Source organism: Talpa europaea, assembly GCF_964194135.1.
Source record: "Talpa europaea genome assembly, chromosome: 16".
In the NCBI taxonomy this organism is placed as follows: domain Eukaryota; kingdom Metazoa; phylum Chordata; class Mammalia; order Eulipotyphla; family Talpidae; genus Talpa; species Talpa europaea.
Genome location: NC_140084.1, coordinates 44,135,236 through 44,156,954, shown reverse-complemented (window position 1 = coordinate 44,156,954; position 21,719 = coordinate 44,135,236). Strand labels below are relative to the sequence as shown.

Sequence of the window (21,719 nt, the reverse complement as noted above, 5' to 3'; positions counted from 1 at the left end):
TCAGCAGCCAGCTTGAGGCCATGAGTTAGACAAGCTTGATTTGATCCTTTTGGACATGGTAGAAACACTGAATTAATCAACCCAGCAACTGCCTTAACTCATGATCTCTCAGTATGTGAGATAGCTTCTCTTTGTTTCAACCATTTTGAGTTGGGAATCCTGTTTTAGCCAACCTTTGCCACCATTTTGCCTGTGATTCACATATACTACACAGAGGGAGCCCTATTTGCAGGTTAAAGCATTCTGAGTGGTATTTTTCTTTTTCAAGTGCTCCCTCATCCTCTTGTAGGATCTCTTTCACAGAGGTTATTTTCCAAGCTCTGCCAAGTGGGCTGTATGCCACGAGCATTTCCAGAGCACTGGATGTCTGTTAGCAACCTGAGCAACTGTATATAGTGACTTTGGTGTGCACTTCCCTGACTGTAGCAGAGGGGATCATAGGCAGAGCCCTGACCCAAACTTGACCCCATCAGAGTTTACCCTCTAAAATTTTAGAAGTGGGGCACAATAGTTCTTGGTACATGACATTTCAAGGGCAGATTTAGCTATAACACATAAAGTAGAAGAAGGCAGTCTGTGGAAAGAATAATAAAGTGGTAGCCCATGAGGGAAACTATACATCCAGAGAGACATCCTTGATTTTCAGCTGTTTCCTGGCCCTAGTGAGGCCCAGAGACCTAGCTCCTGCTTGGATTCTAAACTTCCAATAACCATTGTAGTTTTTGCTTAAGTCAGCTTAAATAGATTTTATTTCTTGTAACCAAGATCCCTGAATGCAAACTTAGGAACCGTTAAAGATGAGATCTTGATCACAAGTGCTGGTGTAGGACGTTTATTCCTAGCCTCAATTTATAAGAAATTCATCCCTAGTCTCTGCCATGGAGCATCTTGGAAGATGTAATCCTAGCCTCTGACCTCTATCATGAGGTCTCATGGAAGATGCAGTCCTAGCTTAATTCCTGCTGCATGGAAAATGTATCCTTAGCCTCCAATCTCTGCTGTAAGGCATTGTGGTGGATGCAATTCTAAACTCCAATATCTATTGAAGGGAGTCGTGGGAAAGGTAAAAGGATCCTCGATTTTAATTTTCTGGAATCTGTGGAATATAAGAGAAATAAAACAAAGGAACTGACTAAACTAAAACAAACTCTAGAAATATGATTGCAGAATAAGGCTACTAGAGGGGAGAGAAGGCAGGAAGGAAAGGGGGGAGTGGGTCCTCATGGTCTATGGTAAAGGACTATGGGTGCTTTGATGATGGGTGTGGTGAACTACCTCTGTGGTAAAATACATCTGTGAACCTACTCCCCTAAATCATATAGTGTTGTAGACCAATGGTACCTTGATTTAAAAACAAAAACAGGGCCTCCCTTGGTGGTGCAGCAGTTGAGCGCTGGGCTGCGAAGCTGACCGCAGCCTCTGTACCGCTGGTTCGATCCCCAGCCACCGGCAAGGGTCCCACATGGCGCACAGACCTCTCCTGCCGTGCCCGCTGCTCCCCTCAGCAGTGTATTTCATCAGTCTGCCTGTTCTGCTCCCTGCTCTGGCTCTGGTGGGTTCTCTTACCCTCCCATGCCTCTGACTGTACCGGGTGCTTGTATAAATAAATAAATAAATAAATAAATAGACAAACAAACAAACAAACAAACAAATAAATAAATAAATAAATCTTTTTTTTAAAAAAATCACTTTATAAATAAATAGATAGATAGATAGATAGATAGATAGATAGATAGATAGATAGATAAATAAAAACAAAAATGGAGGATATCTCAGATGTCATCTTGGCCTCTTCTCTGCTAAAGTGCATCACAGTGATAGGATCCTAGCCCAGACTTTGTTGTAAGACATCACAGAAGATGTGATTTTTCCCTTCCTCCTTTCCTTTCTCTTCCTCTCTCCATCACTATCTTCTTCCCCTCTCCCCTTCCGGACCTTCCTCTCTCCCTCCCTCTCTTGCTCTCTCCCCCTTCCTTCCTGCCTGCCTTCCTTCCTGTTTGCCTCTCCCCCTTCCTTCTTCGTTCATCACAGGTCATGTCCCTGGCACTAATTTAGGTGCTGGAAGTAAAAAAATGAGCAAATAAAAGGCTTTGCCCTTTATGGAAATTATTGTAAAGAGATTTAGGGGAAAAAACACACACAAATGAATGGCTGTTTTCAGTTAACTGCTTCAACATAAAAACATAACAAAAAAAAAAAACAACAAAATATCCCAATCTATCCCAAAATATCCCAAGGCTCAGCCTTTTCATTTTGTGATTCTGCAGGTGGGGAATCTGAGCAGGCACAGCAGGATCCATACATATCTGCTCCACAATGACAGGGCTGCAGGGAGCTGGCTCACACAGCTGGAGCTGGATGGGATGGTTCATTTGGGGCCATAAAACTGAAACCTGGGTTTGGGCTGTTGGCTGGCATTGTGGGTTGGGTTGTGTCCCCCTAAAACATGTGTTGAAGTCCTAGCCCCTAGGATCTACATGACCTTATTTTGAAATAGATGTTTGCAGATGTGATTAAGTCCTACTGGGTTAGGGTGGGCCCTACTTCCAATAACTGGTGTCCTAGAGAGATCTGGAGACACATAGTCACATTCACAGGGACAAGGAAGGCCTTGGGATAACAGGGACAGAGATTGGAGTGACACAGCTGCAAGCCATGAGTTCTCAGCAAGCCCCAGAAGCTAGGAAGAAGACAGAGAAGGTTCTTCTCTTCCCAGAGAAGAGAAGCATACCTCTACCAACACCTTGATTTTTGACTCCTAGCATCCAGAACTCTGTGAGGATACTTTTCTGTTAGTAAAAGCCAACATGTGGTGTCACCTCAGCCCAAGAAATGAAAACAACTGGGTATCGCATTGCCCTTGGGGTGGCAACGTCCATCGTGGTTCCTTTGCTCATCCAGCTGGCACCTGGGCTGAGGTAGCTGGGCAGAGGTGATGCTCCCTCTGCATGTGGCATCCATGCAGGCACCAGTTACCTGGGGCTCTTCAGAGCATGGCAGGCTCAAGGCAGGATGTCTTTTGCATAGCAGTGAGCTTCCCTAAACAGAATTTCTTCAAGCCTGAACCCTCACATGGGACAGGATAATTTCCTCCACATTCTGTTGGTTGAAGCATATAGTCACCCTCCTTGCCTGCCCCCCCAACCCCCTCCCCCAATCCGTCCACCCCCCCCCCCCAAGAAGTGGAGATAAAGGCCTCACCTCTTTAAGCCATCACAGTGACAGTTGGTGATAGAGGATTTGAGGATGTCTTAGGAAGAAACCTTGTCCTGCAGCTGTCCCCCCATGGAAGATGTCCTATCTTTTTTCTTTTCTTTTTTTTCATTAGCTATAGGGCCTCAGGGGTCTATAATTTTGTCTCTGCGGGTTGCCTCCCTGAACATGGAAATATGAATTCTTCCCCATATTGTGCACTGAAATGTCTTTTCTCAATCAGTCCCAGGGCAGCTTAGGAAACAAACAGCCCAGCCTTTATCGCCTGCCCCCAGAGCATCAGGGCAAATGTAGTTCCATCCTTACTCCTCATGGAAGTGTATCAAAGGAATGTGCTTATCTCCTGTCTCAGAGCCCCACTGGAAATGCAGCCATGTCTCCTTAGAATGACAAAGTAGTCCTGACCTCTGGAGTTTGGTGAAGACATTGGAAGGTTAGTGTTTAGGTGGCTGATTTGGAAGGTTGCATTTGGAGCCCAGAAGTAGATATAGGGCCTCCCCTGGTGGCGCAGCGGTTGAGCGCTGGGCTGCAAAGCTGCCCTCAGCCTCTGCAGCGCCGGTTCGATCCCCGGCCGCCGGTGAGGGTCCCACATGGCGCAGCAGACCTCTCCTGCCGCCCGCTGCTCCCCTCAGCAGTGTACTTTGTCAGTCTGCCTGTTCTGCTTCCCGCTCTGGCTCTGGTGAATCCTCTCACCCTCCCGTGCTTCTGACTGTACCCAGTGCTTGTATAAATAAATAAATAAATCTTTAAAAAAAAAAAAAGTAGATATGGAGGTGGCTTAAGGTGGAAGCTGACATGGGATGACTTCCGAGGTGGGGTACTTGAATGCTTAGATCCTAAAATGTGAGGCCTAATTCCAGGAACCTGCAGAAGGGTGCCCCCCATTTATCCTCTCAAGGACAGATGCTATGGGGAAGGAAAGATCTGGTCTTGTTCACTAGTAAAAAAACAATATTTATGTATAAAATATTAAATAATACATAATAATAATAGTGGCAACAATATTAACAATAAGAGCTCTCCCACTGGCCCATAGACTTTTTCCAGGTTTTCCCTTTAGTTCTCAAAAGTTGGTGAGATAGTTGTTTGCAAAGCTGGGAAAACTGAGGCCCAGAGAGGGTGGCACACTGGCCTGAGGTCACACAGCAAGTCTGCAAGACTGGGAGATGAGGGAAGGTCAAAGGCGTCCTCTGGATCCAGCCAGGGTAGGGTGAATGGGGGTTCAGGTTCAGAGGAGAGTGTCTCCCCATAGTCTGACCATGATAAGTAGGGTGAAGGCGATGCTGAGGTGGGCAGGGGCAGCCCGGGGGGCACCCCCCATGCGGGGTTGAACATCATTGACTGGGTGGTTACAGCCATTTCCAGTACAGCAGGTGACGTTGACATGAGTCAGGCTGAAGGCTTCAGCCACATGGAGGCCTTGGCACCATGAGGGGGTTGCGCAGCCTCGGACTATGTAGCCTGGGGTCCCCAGCCCTGGAAGAGAAAGAAGACTGTGAGTCTCAGCACTTGGACCTAGGCCTGGAATTCTCACCAAGTGACATACCACCTGAAGAGGGCAGCAGTTTTAAGTATGGTCCAGGGACCCCTGAGGGTACCTCCAACACTTCCAGGGAAACTGTGAAGTCAAAATTATTCTCCCAATAATGCTAAAATGTCATTTGACCTTTTTTGCTCTCATAAGCATTTGATGAAATTTCGCAGACACCCCAGGACATACACTGGTGTAACAGACTGAAAACAGAAGCAGCTATGAGGACCCAGCTGTCGTCTAAGCAGGACATCAAAGAGATTTGCAAATAGGTAGAACAAGGCCAATCTTGTTACTTATTTTTTTCACTTGGAAAACACAGTCATTTTTTTCATAAAAATATGTTCTGTTCGCATGTAATGAGTTTTTCTTATTTTAAAATGAATGAATAAATGTATCTTGGCAAAAGTGCTCAGTTTTAATTTCTTTTTTTTTTCTTTTAAAGATTTATTTATTTATGCATACAAGAAACGGGGTACAGGCCACAGGTGTGGGGTGGGGGTGAGAGGATTCACCAGAGACAGACTGGGGAGACTGACTGAACTACACTGCTGAGGGGAGCAGCAGGGAGACAGGAGAGGTCTGCTGTGCCATGTGGGTAGCTCCCTAGCCGGGGATTGAACTCACACTGCAGTGGCTGCGGATAGCTTCATAGGTTGTGTCTTAACCCCTTGCGCCACCAGGGAGGCCCTCAGTTTTAATTTCTAATGCAGTAAATGTCTATAGATATAACTGACACACATCATGATTTTTTAAGAGCATGAAGAAATCTTGAGACCAAAAATTCTGAGAACAACTGGAAGAGAGAGACCTTCCCAGGTCATCATAGGATGACAACCCAGTGCTGTTCACAGGAAGTCCCCCCTCCAAAAAAGCCAACAGTTTTATGGCCATTTCCTAACAGACAAGTTCTCATCCCTTACTATCATCTGCACCCTCCTATAGGAAGGTACCTCTTTATACAAAATGTATTATATTTTGTTGAGGTAATGTTAGTCTACAACACTGTGTATGATTCAGAGGTATAGGTTCATACCTCTTCAGATGCGTGTTACCACACCATACCCACCACCAAGGCACACACTGTCCTCCATCATAGTCCCTTGAGGATCTTCTACACTTAGCATCTAACCCTCCACTCCCCCTCTGGTAGCCTCAATTCTTGCAGTCAGATTTCTCAGATTTCTTCTGGCTTGGTTGCCTGTTCCTTGAAGGTAACTTTTCCCACAGGAAGCTCCACCTCAATGAAATCCACCTTAACTAGGTTAAGTCTCAGCACTCTCATGCTATCACCTCCGTGGCCTGAGTTCGATTCCCGGCCAGGGAGCTGACCCACAGGGCACGACAGACCTCTCCTGTCTTGCCAACTGCTCCCCTCAGCAGAGTATTTCAGTGGATCCACCTGTTCTGCTCCCCAATCTGTCTCTGTAGAATCTTCTCCCCCCCCTTTCCCCACACCTCTGGCCTACACCCAGTTCTTCCATGCATAAATAAATCTTAAAAAACAAAAACCTGTTTTTTAAGGGTTTTTAAGGGGAACCCTACCCCACCCCCAAGTATGCCTCACCAGCAGAGCCTGTGGCTTCCAGGCATTGATTCATGGGGCCTTGGCAGGTGATCAGGGAGGTCTCTTCCAATGAACATCCATGGGTGCTGTTCCCCTCACAGCTGTAACACTGGACGTCATTCAGTGGCAGGTGTTGAAGCTCCAGGACTTTGGAAAAGAAAAGTGATAGACCAAGGAAATTAGCATGGGGGTGGGGATGGTGGAGGGATGGAGGGGTGTCATTTTTCCTTTCCTTGCATTTATCCCCCAAACTCCAGCTTGAGTTGTCCTGGAGCCCCACTGTGGTCAGGCATTGGAACTACACTTTCTGTCAGGGTTGGAAGGGGAGGTGGGGCCTTCTCTAGAGCCTTTGAGAAAAATTCCAATTCCCACCTCCCAGTGAGTCCCTATCTGACCAGGCACTGGGAAAGCAGCTGTGTAAGATCAAACAGTCCCTACCCTCACAGAATGCACAGTTTAGAGCTACATTCCCCAATATGGTAGCCACTGATCACGTGTGGCTATTTACATTTATATTGAAATGAATTCATATTAAATAGAGTTTTAAAAATCAGTTGAGCACATTTCAAGAGCTCAGTCACCAGATGTGTTCGTGGCTGCCCCATGGCACTGTGCAAATACAGAACATTTCCATCACTGTGGAAAGTTCTGTTGGACAGTACCAGCTTACAGAGACAGAATAAGAATAGCACAAAGGATCTAGATTATATTGGGAGGAGAGGAGAGGAAGTGCAGGGAAATTGTTTCCCTGAAGACAATCCTTTAAACTTGAGAATGGGAAGTAGCTAGCCAAGATGATCTCTTGGGGGAGGGTCCTGCCTGGGCAAAGACTCTGAGGCAGGATGGAGTTTGACAGCCTTAGAAATGAAAGGAAGACCAGCCTTAGAAATGAAAGGCAGCCACGTGGTAGATGACAGGCCACAGCATGGTCTCTGGAGTTTATTATTTTTTTTTAAAGATTTTTTTAAAAAGATCTATTTATTTATACAGCGTTGGGGTACAGGCCAGAGGTGCTGGAGGGTGAGAGAATTCACCAGAGACAGAGCAGGGAACAGAACAGGCAGAAGGACCGAAGTACATTGCTGAGCAGCAGCATAGGGAGCAGCAGGAGAGGCAAGAGAGGTCGCCGCGCCATGTGGGAATCTCCCTGGCTGGCAGGGAATTGAACTGGCACTGCAGAGGCTACAGACGGCTTCACAGTGCTGCGCTTAACCCACTGCGCCACCGGGAAGGCCCTGGAGTTTATTCTAAGGAGGGATTTTATTCTTTTTTTTTTTTTTTAAAGATTTATTTATTTATTTATATAAGCACTGGGTACAGTCAGAAGTCGGGAGGGTGAGAGAATTCACCAGAGCCAGAGAGGAGAGCAGAGCAGGCAGACTGACTAAGTACACTGCTGAGGGGAGCAGCCGGCGACAGGAGAGGTCTGCGCACCATGTGGGACCCTCGCCCAGCGGCTGGGGATCGAACCAGTGCTACAGAGGCTGCGGGCAGCCTCGCAACCCAGCGCTCAATCGCTGCGCCACTGGGGAGGCCCTGGAGGGATTTTATTCTTAAGAAAGGACAGTGAGGGCCTCCCCTGGTGGCCCAAGTGGTTGAGCGCCACACTGTGAAGCTCTCTGCAGCCTCTGCAGCGCCAGTTCAATCCCGGCCAGCCGGCGAGGGTCCCACGTGGGGCAGCAGACCTCTCCTGTCTCTCCTGCTGCTCCCCTCAGCAGTGTGCTTCGGTCAGTCTGCCTGTTCTGCTCCCCACTCTGTCTCTGGTGAATCCTCTTACCCTCCTGTGCATCTGACCTATACCCCAGTTCTTGTATAAATAAATAAACAAATCTTTTAAAAAAAGAAAAGGACAGTGATATGATCTGATTTACATTTTTAAAAAACCCTTCTTGCTGACTGTGTTGAACTCTAGTTAGGATGGCAGCAGTGGAGGCAGATCATGGGGTGAGAGGTCATGGGGCTTCAACCATGGAGGAGACAGTGGAGGTGGGCAGTGAAAGATTTCAGGGAATGTAGGAAGTAGAAAGTGAGGGTCTTCCTGTAGGCTTGAAAAGTTCTCATTGAAGGCCAAATCCTTCTTTGGGGAGGGGTTTGATATCTCCATTTTTTTCAGAGGTGAACATGGAGACCTAGAGAGGAGGGATTTGCCTACAAGCATGGTGCTTTCTGCCTCTGTCATCTCCCTGCCCCCATCCCAGGCCTCCCACTCGGGGTGCCTTGCTCCTTACCTGTGCCCGCGTTACATTTGGTGGTGTTGCAGCAACGCAGGAAGTGGAAGGTCTGGTTGTTGTGGAAGCCAGTGGGTCCTGGGCAGCCAGGAAGGTAGCCACAGCCACGGGAGTGTTGCTCATCTGCTAGACTTCCTGGAATCGTGGTGGGGGGCAGAGGAGATAAGTCTGATTAAAGAGAGCCTGAAATTTGCCCACCACAGTTATCATCCACCTGTTCTCTGCTTCACCCTTCATTATAGGACCCTCGTTTTATTTGAGGCAGCCACACACTTAGCCAAAAGACACATTTTTCTAGTCTCCCTGGGTATAGTGATGTGGCTAAGTCCTGACCAATACGATAGAAATAGAAGTGTTATATGAGACTTCCCAAAAAAAGAACCTTTACAAAAGGTCTTTTATTTCCCCCATCTTTCCCGCTTCCTCCTTCCTGGAACTTGTACACGAGGCCTGGAGCTCTGGCAGCCATCTTGTACTATAAGGCAATTTTGGGAATAGAATGAATATGGAAGAAATGGGTTCCTGGTAGCTGTGAAACTGGCCTAGTGGTCCTGAAGCTCCTATTGCTGGACATTTTGTGTGAGAGAACTAACTCTATCTTGCTTAAATCCCTACTATTTGGGTGTCATTGTTAACTGAAGGCTGGGGAAGGAGCAAAGTAAGGAGGAGCTGCTAGCAGGCTGGCACTTACCTTCTAGGCTCCGGTGGGTCACCACCTCCAGGCATTGTTCTCCAGGGTTACGGCATTGTAGGGTTTGGTCCCGGCCTCTCTCACAACTCATGTCTGATGAGGCACAGGAAGCACATTCAAGGTAACGGCTTCGGGGAAAAGTAGGTGCCCGGCCTGTTTGGGGAGAAGCAGGAGGAGGGTAAGACTCCATGGAGAGAGTGCCAAAGATCCATCTTCCTTGAGGGCTCACCTCACCCTTCAGCCAACCACCCTTCAGCCAATCACAACCCATTGTGATTCTTTCTAGAATCCATTCCCATCATTACAGCCCCATGACCAGGTTCAGCTCAGACCACCCTCATTACCAGCTTAAGCCCAGCCACCCAGTTTCCATTCTTGCGCCCACCCCTAAATGTGAATGCTCATCTGGCCCTAAAAGATGTTTCTAGTACTCAGATCTGACCCTATCCCTCTTCTTCTCAAGAACCTCTCCAAGGTTCTCCACTGCCCTCAGAGTAAAATTTAAGAATGGGCTCTGAGCCCCAGCATGGTGGGACTAGGACTATCTTGGCCACTACTTTGTTCCAATACCAGGTAGCACAGGATTAGAGCCAGAGAAGCTATCCAAAAAATATTTGTTGAATGAGTGAATGAACAATTATTTAAAATCCTTCTGTTTTTCCCCACGACAGTTAATCTCCAAAAGAGCCTCCAATGATCACTGCTTCTTGGTATTCATACCCTTATACAGTCCCTTTCCAAAAAGAATAGAACTAAATGATATAACCAATAGGATATTATGGTAAAGATGCTGTGAGTTTTCCAGACTAGATTTTGAAAGACACTTCAACTTCTTCCTGGTTCTCTTGAGCTGGAGGACGTCAGCTGCCATGTTGTAAAGAGGCTCAAGCAGCCCCATGGCGAGGTCTGTATGGCAGACCGTGCATGTAAGTGTGCTGCAGTCAGGACAGCCGATGAGGTTCTCTGCCATTCATGAAGACTTGGAGTCTAAATGAATTTGCAGCAGGGGAAGGCTAGGAGTGCCATCGAGAGCAACTCTCACTTTCACTCTCCCAGTCCAAGCTTTCACTAAAGATATGAAAAAAGGAACATGAAAATAGCACACAATTGTGGTTTTGCTTATACAGATTAATAAATTACCACTGAAAACCAGTTTTTCTCGTTAGTAGGGAACATGTGCACAAGCCAGTATGTCCTCAGACAACAAGAGTCAATTCTGGGAAAAAGTTCTGTTTGCAGAACTTCTAACGACCTGGAACTCCGCGTGCAGAGTAAACAGGTATTCTCCAAAAACTCAACTCCATTTAGGGCAGCTGTCTCCCAACATAAGTGAAGCTACATTGAGAGCCTTCAGGTGTCTGCAGCCAAGCCACCATTTTGACTGCCTCCAGATGAAAGAGCCATAACTACCTAGCTAAGCCACTCCTAGATTCTTGCTCTTCAGAAACTTTTTGAAATGATGTATACTTATTTATTTTTGTTTTAAGCTTTGGGGGCAATCAGTAATGCAGCAAGAAGTCATTAATACACAGCTCAATAGTGTCAGGGGCCAAAGCCTTACGTGATTGATCTGTGATAACTTTGTCTTTCACAGAGCTCTTCCCATCTAGGCCGAATGGACTAGAATTGTTCCTCTGCCCAGAGGAACAATTGACTCACACCATTTCCCATGGTGACAAACCCTGCCCTACCTAACTGCAGATACTCAAATTGAGTGTGGGCCAAGTCTTCAAGAAGGCTTGTCTCAGGGCCTCCCTGGTGGTGTAAGAGGTTAAGCACAGCACTGTGAAGCTATCTGCAGCCACTGCAGCAGGAGTTCAATCCCCTGCGTCACCCGCTGCTCCCCTCAGCAGTGTATTTCAGTCAATCCTCCTGTTCTGCTCCCCACTCTGTCTCTGGTGAATCCTCTCACCACCCCCCCACACCTCTGGCCTGCCCCCCAGCTCTTGTATGCATAAATAAATAAATCTTTAAAAAAGAGAGAGAGAGAGAGAGAAGGTCTATCTCAGCCACAGCAGTCAACTAGCAACCTGGCATCGGCAATTAATGAATTGTTTACACCCAAAGGCTTTGTCCCCACCAAAATTGAAATTAATAAAAAGCCAACCACCCATGTCTTTTTACATGAACTTTCATGAAAATGCAAACATGAGTTGCCATCATGCCAAAAGCTCTGCTGCCTCACACCTTTCATGAGTCTCCTTTGTGAATTCTTCTAAATGTGGGTGATCCTCATGGTCTGTCTTAGGCCCTTTAATTTTCTCAAGGCACACACTCCATCCTAGGGGATCTTATCCAGTGACAGGGCTTCATTCCCAACTATCCACAGGTCACTCACAAAATCCCCCTCCAGCCTAGACTTCTCTCTGACCCCACAACTTCCTGAATGCTCCCTGAATCTCTACCCCACCCCCTCCAAGTGAAAGTCTCTATCTTCTTCCCTGACCCACTTCTCCTGAATTTCACATCTATAAGTGGCTCCATCCCACCCCACAGGGCAGAATCCTGGCATATTCCACATGTACCATCAATTATTAATCTGGATACTTCTGCTGCTCTATCTCCTAGTTTTTCAATCTTTTGGCTCTCCCTATTTCTGATCTCTATTAAGTATGTCCATTGATTTCTTAATTTCGGTCATTGTTCTGTATTTCCTGTTTTATTCTTTTTAAAAATGGATTCCAGATCTCTGCCAAAATGTAGTTCTTCCTCTATTATACTGAATATACTGATCATAGCTGTTTCAAAGGTCCTTCCCTAATAATGCCAACATCTGAATCATTATGAGGCTTTTTCTATTGTTGGATTTTTCTCTTGGTTTCTGGTCGACTGGTTCTCCTTATTTTCTTTAGGCTATCTTATAAGTTTTTATCAGATGCCAGAATTACGCATGAACATTTGTAAAGGCTCTAAATGATGTTATCACCTTCCAAAGAGGGTTAGGTTTTCTTCCGTTGAGGATCAGACTTAAGCTTCCTTAGGGTTGGTTTATTTCAGTTTTGCCCTTACTACAAGGGTATGATCTAAGAGGAAAGCCTGAGGGACCTTGCCAACTTGGCAACCTTAGTCTCCTTGGCATCACATGCCTGCTGGAATCCTTGCTCTGGGCTATAGCTTCCCAGCTATTATTTTCTGGCATCTAATTCTTTGCATGTACAGCTTGCCAATGACTTGAGGAAAATTTGCAGATATAGGAACTCCCTTTTCTGAGCTTCCATCTATTCTAGGATTTTACCTTTCATTTTCCAGACACCCTGGTAGCCCCAGACATAGTTTCCGACCACTATCTTCTTGGTCTCGTGACAACCTCTTTCTGCTTGGGATCTGTTTCCCATGCACAGTAGTGAAGTAGAAAGGGCACACAAGGTAAAAAAAGCCAGGTTGTCTCTGTGGAACTGGACTTCTGTGTTTCCCTCATTTGAAAGATTGCAGCGCTCAAGTTTTCTCTCTCATTAGCTATTCTCTAGTGAGTGATTTCAAATATTCATTTATAATTTGTCCAGTTTTCATAGTTGTCATTGCAAGGGGAGTTTGTCTAACACAAGTAATTCCATCATGACCAGCGCTACAAATCCACCCATCACATTGAATCCATCACCATGCCCTGCTCATCTAATTGCTGAACAGTTCTTCAGTCCACCACTTATCTCTATCTTCAGGGCTGCCACACAGCCACCCTCTTCTCTATCTGAATAACCTCCCTCACCTTCAAGTTGGTTTCCCCTCATCTACCTTCCACCCATCTGCTTTCCACTCTGAGCTTGGAATGCTTTGTCAAATGCAATCAGATCATGATACTCTGCTTAAAACACTCCTGGACAGTCTATATTCTTCACTATGGTCTATAAAGCATTGCATAACATGATCCTGTTAATTTCAGTGGCTTGGCTAGCCCATTTATTCTTTCCTCCAGTCATACTTTCACCCACCTCTGGATCTTTGTATCTGTTAGTCCTTCTGCCTAGAAGACCTTTTCCACTGTTGCTTAAACAGTAGAACTCCTACTCATCCCTCAAAATCCAGCTTAGCTGCTGCTGCTTCTAGAAAATTCTCCTTTCTCTGAGTCAGGCTGTCTTCTCTAGGGCTCCTACACTTCACTCATCCCATTTCTAACTCCTCTATCCTCTGCATCCCCCATCCCAGCCCTAAATAATCGGAGCAGTTGCTGCCTGGAGATGGGTCTATCATTGCTGCACCCCACCACCACCAAAAACTAATCTGTGGGTCGTGTGGGGACAGGACCCAAGGCTATCTTTCACTGCTGTGTCCTCAGTGTCATATAAGTACATGATGTGGTTTAACCAACTATCTAGTCACCATAAACAGAGTAAAATGGCCTTAGACATGGGCCTGATATAGGCATATCAATTGTTGAATTATTGTATGACAGATGCTCCCCCATGCTCCCTCTGCCCATTGCCAGCTTCCTCACTAGAATCTTCATGTCCTGAGATCCACCAGGAAAAGGGATAATACCAGACTCAACAGGGGCCCTCCAAAGGTCTGTTCTGTTTGATCAATACCTTTTTTACTGACTAATATTGTTAAATATTTTTAACATTATTTCTGATTAGAAGCAACACTTAGACTCAATTATTAGTGATTTCTTGAAGCATGTGTAACCAAGAGAGGAAGCTGGTGTCTTCTCTCTTGCCACTTCCTTGAAAATAAATTCCTTATTCAGTTTCTGCCAACAGATGAAAATCAGGGTGGATGCAGAACAAGGAAAAAAAAATAGTGCATACACAGATGTTCTGCTTACAGACGTCATTGTGACGTCTAAATGGCCTAAACCATTTCCTTTCTTACCAAGCCCGGGAAGAGGAATTTCTGCCTGACTGAGTTACATGGGTTTATCCTTCCCCTTTCTCTTTCCTCTCCTGTCAGAACTTGGGGGAATTTTTGAGCCCTTCAAACAATCTTTTTCTTAAACAGACCAGAAGCTAAAGTCATGCGATTGAACAAAAGGCTTATGAGAGTTTCTTCACATCTCCTTTTTACTGCCCAAGTCAAGTGCTACCTACTCCCAGGAATTTTCTGAGCTCACTTATGCTCTTTTCACTTTCCTTAAGGACTTTTAAGTCTCAGTCTCTCTCTCTAGTATCTTGGTCCCTTAGCAGCTATTGCTGAACCATCTCCTGCCCAAGGAAAAATGAGATCACAGAACATTGGTGAGATACCTCACCCAGAAGTAGATGGGGGGCCTCCCCTGGTGGCACAGCGGTAGAGCGCTGGGCTGCGAAGCTGCCTGCAGCCTCTGCAGCACGGTTAGATCCTCGGCCACAGGCGAGGATCCCACATGGTGCACAGATCTCTCCTGCTGCGCCCGCTGCTCCCCTAAGCAGTGTACTTCGTCAGTCTGCCTGTTCTGCTCCCCACTCTGGCTCTGGTGAATTCTCTCACCCTCCTGCGCTTCTGACTGTACCCAGTGCTTATATAAATAAATAAATAAATCTTAAAAAATACCCAAGTAGATGGGGTAACTCACCATTTATGTGTGCATGTAGCTTACATATAGGATACAATTGAGTTAGGGATGGGTTTTGAATCTGTAGTGGTGGGTTGGGATTGGGGGAGAGTTGCCATGAGATGGTGTTGATTTGACTTTAGAAATATTTGGAATAAGGATCACTATGAGTTGGAAAAAGTTGGGGGTAAAGTGTATCAATAGCTGGGGGGAGCGCTGGAGGTGAGGTTGAATTGGGGATGGGGATGGGGATGGGGTTGGGCTGGACTGGAGATGTGCTTGGGAGAAGGGTTTGTGTCGCTGCATTGATCCTGGGGTAAGGCGTGGAGCTGGAGTTGAAGTGGCATAGGGTTGAAATGACCACGAAGCTGAGTCAGCCATGGTTTGGGGCTGGGGGGCAAGGTTGGGGTAGCCTACTTACCTAAGTGGGGCTGATTACACAAGTCTGACCCACACACGGTCTCTGACAGGGTGATGATCTGCATCCCAGTCCGGTAGCTCATGGTCCTGTTGGTCTTCTCTGGGTGGGCACAGCCTCTCTCCACCACCTCCAGCTTGTCCTCACCTGTGAGGAAGGTATTATCATCACTCCAGAGGCTTCCCTGGGTGCAACCAGCCTTTGACACTCCTGGTCTTATGGTCATTCATTCCCAGGGCTGATTGCTATTAGGCATCTTCTCTAAGGGTCCAACAGTCTTTTGTAGAGCTGTCTTCCCACCTCACTCTCCCACCCTCCCCTCTCCCACAGGGAGCCTACTCTCTCTTAGTGCCAACATTATCACTGGAACTTTCCAGAACCATCAGCCTTTCCCTCACAGCTTAGTGTTCTCAGCAAGGAAATGCCTTTAATAGATACTTTAATATATCTATTAGAACATCAAGCTTACCTACAAACAAGCTGTAAGAGAATGATGTAACTACTATGTATACATTACCCAACTTTGTAAAAAATATTAGCATTTTGCAATATATGTTTCAAATAATTTCAAATTTTTTTTAAAAAAAGAAACTAAACTTAAAGGGTACAATTAAAGACTCCTGGTCACCTCCCCCAAATCCTGTTCCCCTTATTTCAAGCCCAGAGGAAAACCACTGGCAGGTAATTCTTACAATATGTATATAGAATATTATACATTATTGTTTTACATATTTTACCCTTTATATTAAAAAGTAGACTCTGCAAAATGTTTTTATCTCTCATGTTTCTGAGATGTATCCACTTTAATACCTGCAGTTCCAGATCCTTCATTTAAACTACTGCAGAGCATGGCATTATGTGATTATGTCATGCTTCTCCTCTGCTGCAGGTTGTTCCCATTTTTCCATGGCACAAACATTACTGCTTAGAATATTCTTACACATGTGACCTTGCCACGTGTGACCTTGGGCACACCTGGCCAAGGTTCTTTGGGATTTCTATATTCCTAGGAGCTAAACCGCAGGCTGTAGGGATGCTCATTTTCATCTGTACTAGATTACTAGATGTTGCCAAATCGCTCTGTGCCACGAATGCACCAATTTAACCCCCTACCAGCTAGGGTCTGCAGTTCCACATCCACATCCTCCCCGGGTATTGTCATATTTTCAAAAGCTTGCCCATCTGGCAAGAAACAGCATCTCTGATCTCTTTCATTTGCAATTCCCTGATTAGTAGTGTGATAAGGTTCCCTGTGGAGCTGGAGTGGGGTAACTCACCTTCCCATACCCGCAGGACTGTGGTCCTGCAGAGTTCCAGGCCAGGGGCACACTCCTCCTGGAGGCAGTACCCTGTCCTCTCACACCGCATGCAGCGCAGGCCCCAGGAGGCTGGGGGAGGGAGAAGGAGAGAGGAGGTTGTTAAACTCGGTGCCTGGGTCTCCCTCTATAGCTCTCCCCTCAACACACACACACATATACCCAGTGGGCTCAGTTAGGTTCTTGCTCCACGTTCTGCTAGTCCCTGGGTTCCAACGCTGGGTCCAAAGGAACTTCTAATCTATAGTTCTGTTCCCGCCTTAAAGTCCTGTCCTTGATGGTTTTCCCGTCAACTTCGGTCCTATCCTGAAAGTCTCATCCCCCATGCCTACCTCCACCTCGCCCCCTGGGGTCGACCTGGGGGGAACCTTCTAATCCAGTTCCAGTTCTGTTGGTCCTGGGTCTCCGCTACCTCGCAAGCTCTCCTAGGGGGTTTCTAGCCTCATTAGACTCCAGTCCACGCTTACCTTCTGCCTCCACTCCAGATGCCTCCTTCATTATCCACACCCCCCGCCATGCCTCCCCCTCGGAGTGTACCCCGTCTTTAGCCTCTCCCCAACGTGCTCCTCTCGCCCGTCAGTCATGCCGAAGTTCTAGCTCGGACCCAACAGCCTTCAGGAGATCCAAAGCCGAACTTCCGTGGTTTTCCCGGACCTTCCCCAGGAGCCGTCTAGCCCCGCCCCCAGATCCTGGCCACGCCCCCAGCGACTCTGCGTTGTTATAGCAACTAGCGCGGAGCTCTTCCTTGGGACCGAGCCCCGCTGGCCGGGCGCCTGCGGTCACTCCCCAGCCCAAACCCCGAGACCTCGGAGTCTGCTCATTCTTGGCCTCCAGCGGTGCCGGCGGTTACTTTCAGGGTTATTCATTGTCGGGTTATGCATTACCCAACCACGCCGGCCCCGCGCGGCTCCGGCCGCCCTGACTCAGTTCCCGCTGAGTTTCCTCTCTTTTGTTTAACTCTTTCCCAGCTTGAAATTTTCCCTGGAAAGGAACCGAGAGTCATGTCGTCTAGGGCGCAGTGAGAGGCAAGTGTCGTCGCGGGACACTCCCTAGCCCTTGGCTCTGCGACTCTCGGTCCTTATGTAGCTCTCTTTAGACCTTATGTAAAATGAGGCGCTGTCCCCCCCTGTCTTCCAAGCGGGGTGCGGGACCCTACCAAGTGGAGAGCGCTGTGGACGCCCCAGCAGGGTCAGAATCCCACTCATTCAAGGACTGGTTGTGGGGCAAGGGGTTGAACACCGCACTATGAAGCAATCCGCAGCCTCTGAAGCACGAGTTCGATCCCCGGCCGGCCAGGGAGCAACCCACATGGCACAGCAGACCCCTCCTGGCTCGCCTGCTGCTCCCCTCAGCAGTGCACTTCGGTCAATCTGCCTGTTCTGTTCCCCATTTTGTCTCTGGTGAATCCTCTCACCCCACCCCCGACATCTCTGGCCTGTACCCCAGCTCTTGTATGCATAAATAAATAAATCTTTTAAAAAAGAAAAAAAAAAAGGACTGGTTGGGGGACCTTTGACCAGTCACTTAACCGCTCTGTGCCTCAGTTTCCGTTGTGAAACGGGGTTAAAACTGTTACCCCCGCCCATTTTCAAATTACTGGGAAGACGCCCAGAAGAGCCCCTGGAGTAAAGAGAGCACTCCCCGTAAGCGGTGGCTGTTGGCAAAGGTTGGGGTGTTGGGGAGGAGCCCTCCTCCTGCAACACCTCGGACTCCGAGGACCCTGCCCCATCCGCCGATATCAGACCCAGTTTGCAGGCAGGCGCGCGGCCCCCGACCCCTACCCGGAATGCAGATCTGAACCAACAGCAGCAGCGGCCACAGCAGCAGCCCCAGGCGGCCCATGTCCGGCAGCGGCTCCTGTCCGCAGACTCGCTTCACTTCTCAGCCTAACTTCTCTTAAGGAGACAGTTTTGTAACACAGGCTCCTCCCAGAAATTTTTCGAAAGAGCGAGTCACCTCCAGATGCGTGGGCGCTTCCCCCTTCTCCCCCAAGTCACCCCCTCTCTTCAAAAATATCCTTTACCAGGGCGGGTCTGCTCGGAGTAGGGGGGCTGACTCTTCTCTGACTCATGGGACCTTGGTCCCCAGATCCCGGGGTGCAAATTCTATTCTTTCTCTTCCTGCTATGGGACCTTAAACAAAGGAGCTTGTTTAAGCTAGGATTAAAACTTGTCCAGATAGGCTTATTATTAGATAGTGTGAGATTTTTATTTGTTTCGCTTAAGAGGGATAATGGTTATCTGGGAAAATGTCATCCTTTAGATGCTTGGTGGAATATTTGGGAGTGAAACAATATCATGTCTCTACCTTAGAACAAATCAGGCACAAAGTAGATGTTATGACAATGGTTTTGCAGTTCTGCAGGGAAAATTGTGCTTATTTTTTTACAGATACTTACTGAAATATTTAGAGGTGTATGTCATTGAGCTCTGCATTTACTTTAAAATATTTTAGGATAAAAGATAAAAGAGTAAAATATTTGTAGCAATTATACCAAGGTAACATATGCCATGCTGCCTCCTTTTCTGTGTTTGAAAAGGTTCATAATCAGAAGAGGAAATAATCTCTCCAGGTCAGGATACTTCTGACTAATCAGAGCCATTGAAAGCAGGTGCAAGGGGTTAAGTCTCAGCACTATTAAGCTAGCACCAGCCACTGCAACATGAGTTCGATCCCCAGCCAGGGAGCTGACCCACATGGTGTAGATGTCTTCTGTCTTGCCTGCTGCTTCCCTCACCAGTGTATTTCAGTAGATCTGCCTGTTCTGCGCCCCCACCCCACTCTGTCTCTGGTGAATCCTCTCACCCCCTACACCTCTGGCCTACACCCCAGTTCTCGTGTGTATAAATAAATAAAAAATAAACCTTAAAAAAATAAGAAAGCAGGGCCTCCCCAGTGGCGCAGCGGTTGAGCGCTGGGTTGCAAAGCTGCCCACAGCCTCTGCAGCGCATGTTCGATCCCCGGCTGCTCCCCGGCCACCAGAGGAGGGTCCCACATGGCGCGCAGATCCTCTCCTGCTGCCCACTGCTCCCCTCAGCAGTGTATTTCAGTCCTTCTGCCTGTTCTGCTCCCTGCTCTGGCTCTGGTGAATTCTCTCTCCCTCCGAGGCTTCTGACTGTACCCAGTGCTTGTATAAATAATAAATAAATCTTTAAAAAAAAAATAAGAAAGCAGGTGCACTGCCTGACACAGTTGCTGCCCCACGTAGAAGGCTCAACAAATTCCTCAGCATTTACCAAGGACCTACATTTGCTGGACACGGATCCAAGGGCCTGGGAAGCAGCAGGAAACAAAGCAAAATCCCAGCCCTATGACAGAGGGGAGTGGATAAGTGTTATCTAATCTATGGCTGTGATAAATAAGAAAAACAAACCACGTGGAAGGAAGTGCGAGTATACAGGCAGGCTGCTCAGTTTCGGGTACGGTTAGTTTTGTCAATGGATTTTGCCCTTATCTGGAAATCTTTTAGCCAACAATTTTAGATGCTTGGGAGGACTTTCCTGAGTGGGTGGCATTTGAACAGAGGCTGCCTGCCATAAGGGAAGAAGACAGGGAAGAGTTCCAGAGAGAAGAAATAACCTGTGCAAAGACCCTGAGGTGGGAGTTACCGAATGAGATGATCTAGGAACAGCATAGGGGAGGGTATAGTAAGCGAGAAGTAACTAGTAGCTGCCTCTTCCTCTCTGGTGATGTGTTATACACTTATTATTCTGACTAATTCATTGAAGCCTTGAGTTAATCATTTAAGGTAAGAAAAGTCCCAAAGAAAACCTCTTTGTAAGAGGCAGTACTGGCATTCTTTGCTTAGGATGAGAAATGTGTCCTTAGGTGATTTCATTGTTACATGCAACGTCACAGAGTATGATCACATAAACCTAGATGGTGGAGCCTGCCTCACACCTAGGCTAGCTGGCACAACCTGTCACCTATCGGGACCAAAATGTTGTTGCGCAACACGTACGTGGACAACCTCGAAGTTACTCACTAGCTGTGTGGTCTTAGGTAAGTTACTTAACCTTTCTATGCCATAAGCCACTTATCTGGAGAATAGAGATAATCAGTGCCTCTGTTCCAAGGTTGGTGTGCTCGTACCCAAGGTGCTGGCTGCAATGGCTGGCACCTACTTCAAGTGCTCAAGAGAAAATGAACCGGTCTTATTGTTGTGGTCATGACCGACTCTATTTCCTCTCTGTGGGATGGCAAGGGAGGGGAAGCCATGTCATGGGTCTGAGGTCAGCTCTTGTCATGCTGACGTCTGCTAGACTGGAAAGCACTCAGGCTGGGTCACCCTGGGCCAACACAGAGCCATCTTTCCCAGCTTCAGTGTTCTCATGTAGAAAAGAGGGTCCCTCTTAGGAAGGTGGTATAGACTGGTGGAGATATTGATGCATATGAGCTGGGCAATCAGAAAGTTGGGATGTTGGCCCATGCAGGCTTGAGATAGAGCTCAACCACTTGCTCCTCAGTGGCCCTGGGCCAGTGGCCAACTGCTCAGAGTCTTGCTTTTCTCAGGTATGACATGGATCCAGAGTAGGGGGAGGCATCTGTCAGTGGAAAGAAAGGCTTGGGTCTGGGGGTGACAGAGTGGTGTGGTCAGCCCCACTTCAGCTTGCTCTGATTTCCCAAAATCTCCATCACTCCCCTCTGTGTCTAAGTTTCGTTCTCTCTCTGACTTGTTCTCTCTCTCCCTCAAGTGACACACCCCAGGGAGGTCTGGTGACACGTTTCTGGAGGGGGTGAGCGAGGTGCTTGGCAGAGCACAATCTCGGGAAAGTGGCAGGTAGGAATGCAGCGCCTCCCTCCTGTGACTCACCTGGGCCTTGCCTGCCCTTGGGCTCCTGACTCCCTGGGGGAATCCCTAGGGTTTGGACTTTGGGTTTCGGGGTTTTGGCCTTCCTGGCCTGAGGAGAAGCTAGAGACAGGGCGAGAGCTAGAGGTAGAGATGGGGAGAGGAAAGGAGAGAGGGGAAGAGAGGAGAGAATACAGACACACTGACTCAGGGAAATCAGAGAGGGAGAGCTCTAGAGATGGAGAAAATGAAAACCGAGAGAGGACAGAAACAGTGAGAAATAGAGGGAAAGAAGGGGTGCAGAGAGGGGTGCTGAGTGTAAGGGGACTGAGGGCAGATGGGGGCGCTGAGCTGAGAGAGAGAGATTGACAGAGGAAATTAGAATGACCCAATTGCCTTCCAAGAAAGGAAAGCAGAGAGCAAAGAAAGGAAAGCAGAGACCGAGAGACAGTCTGTGTGAGTGTGTGTGAGTGCATGCTGGGACCCCCACCTGCCTGAG

General features: G+C 47.5%; 1 protein-coding gene across 1 annotated transcript; it reads right to left on the bottom strand.

The window, feature by feature from the left end:
- Positions 1–2,591: 2,591 nt before the first annotated feature.
- Positions 2,592–18,273, bottom strand: PLAUR (plasminogen activator, urokinase receptor; the record flags this gene model as incomplete). Its single annotated transcript, XM_084256938.1, is given in 9 exon segments — positions 2,592–2,610; positions 4,472–4,530; positions 4,532–4,689; positions 6,312–6,458; positions 8,540–8,674; positions 9,231–9,383; positions 15,119–15,262; positions 16,393–16,503; positions 18,213–18,273. Coding segments are annotated over 9 exon segments (987 nt in total).
- Between the last annotated feature and the right edge of the window lie 3,446 nt (positions 18,274–21,719).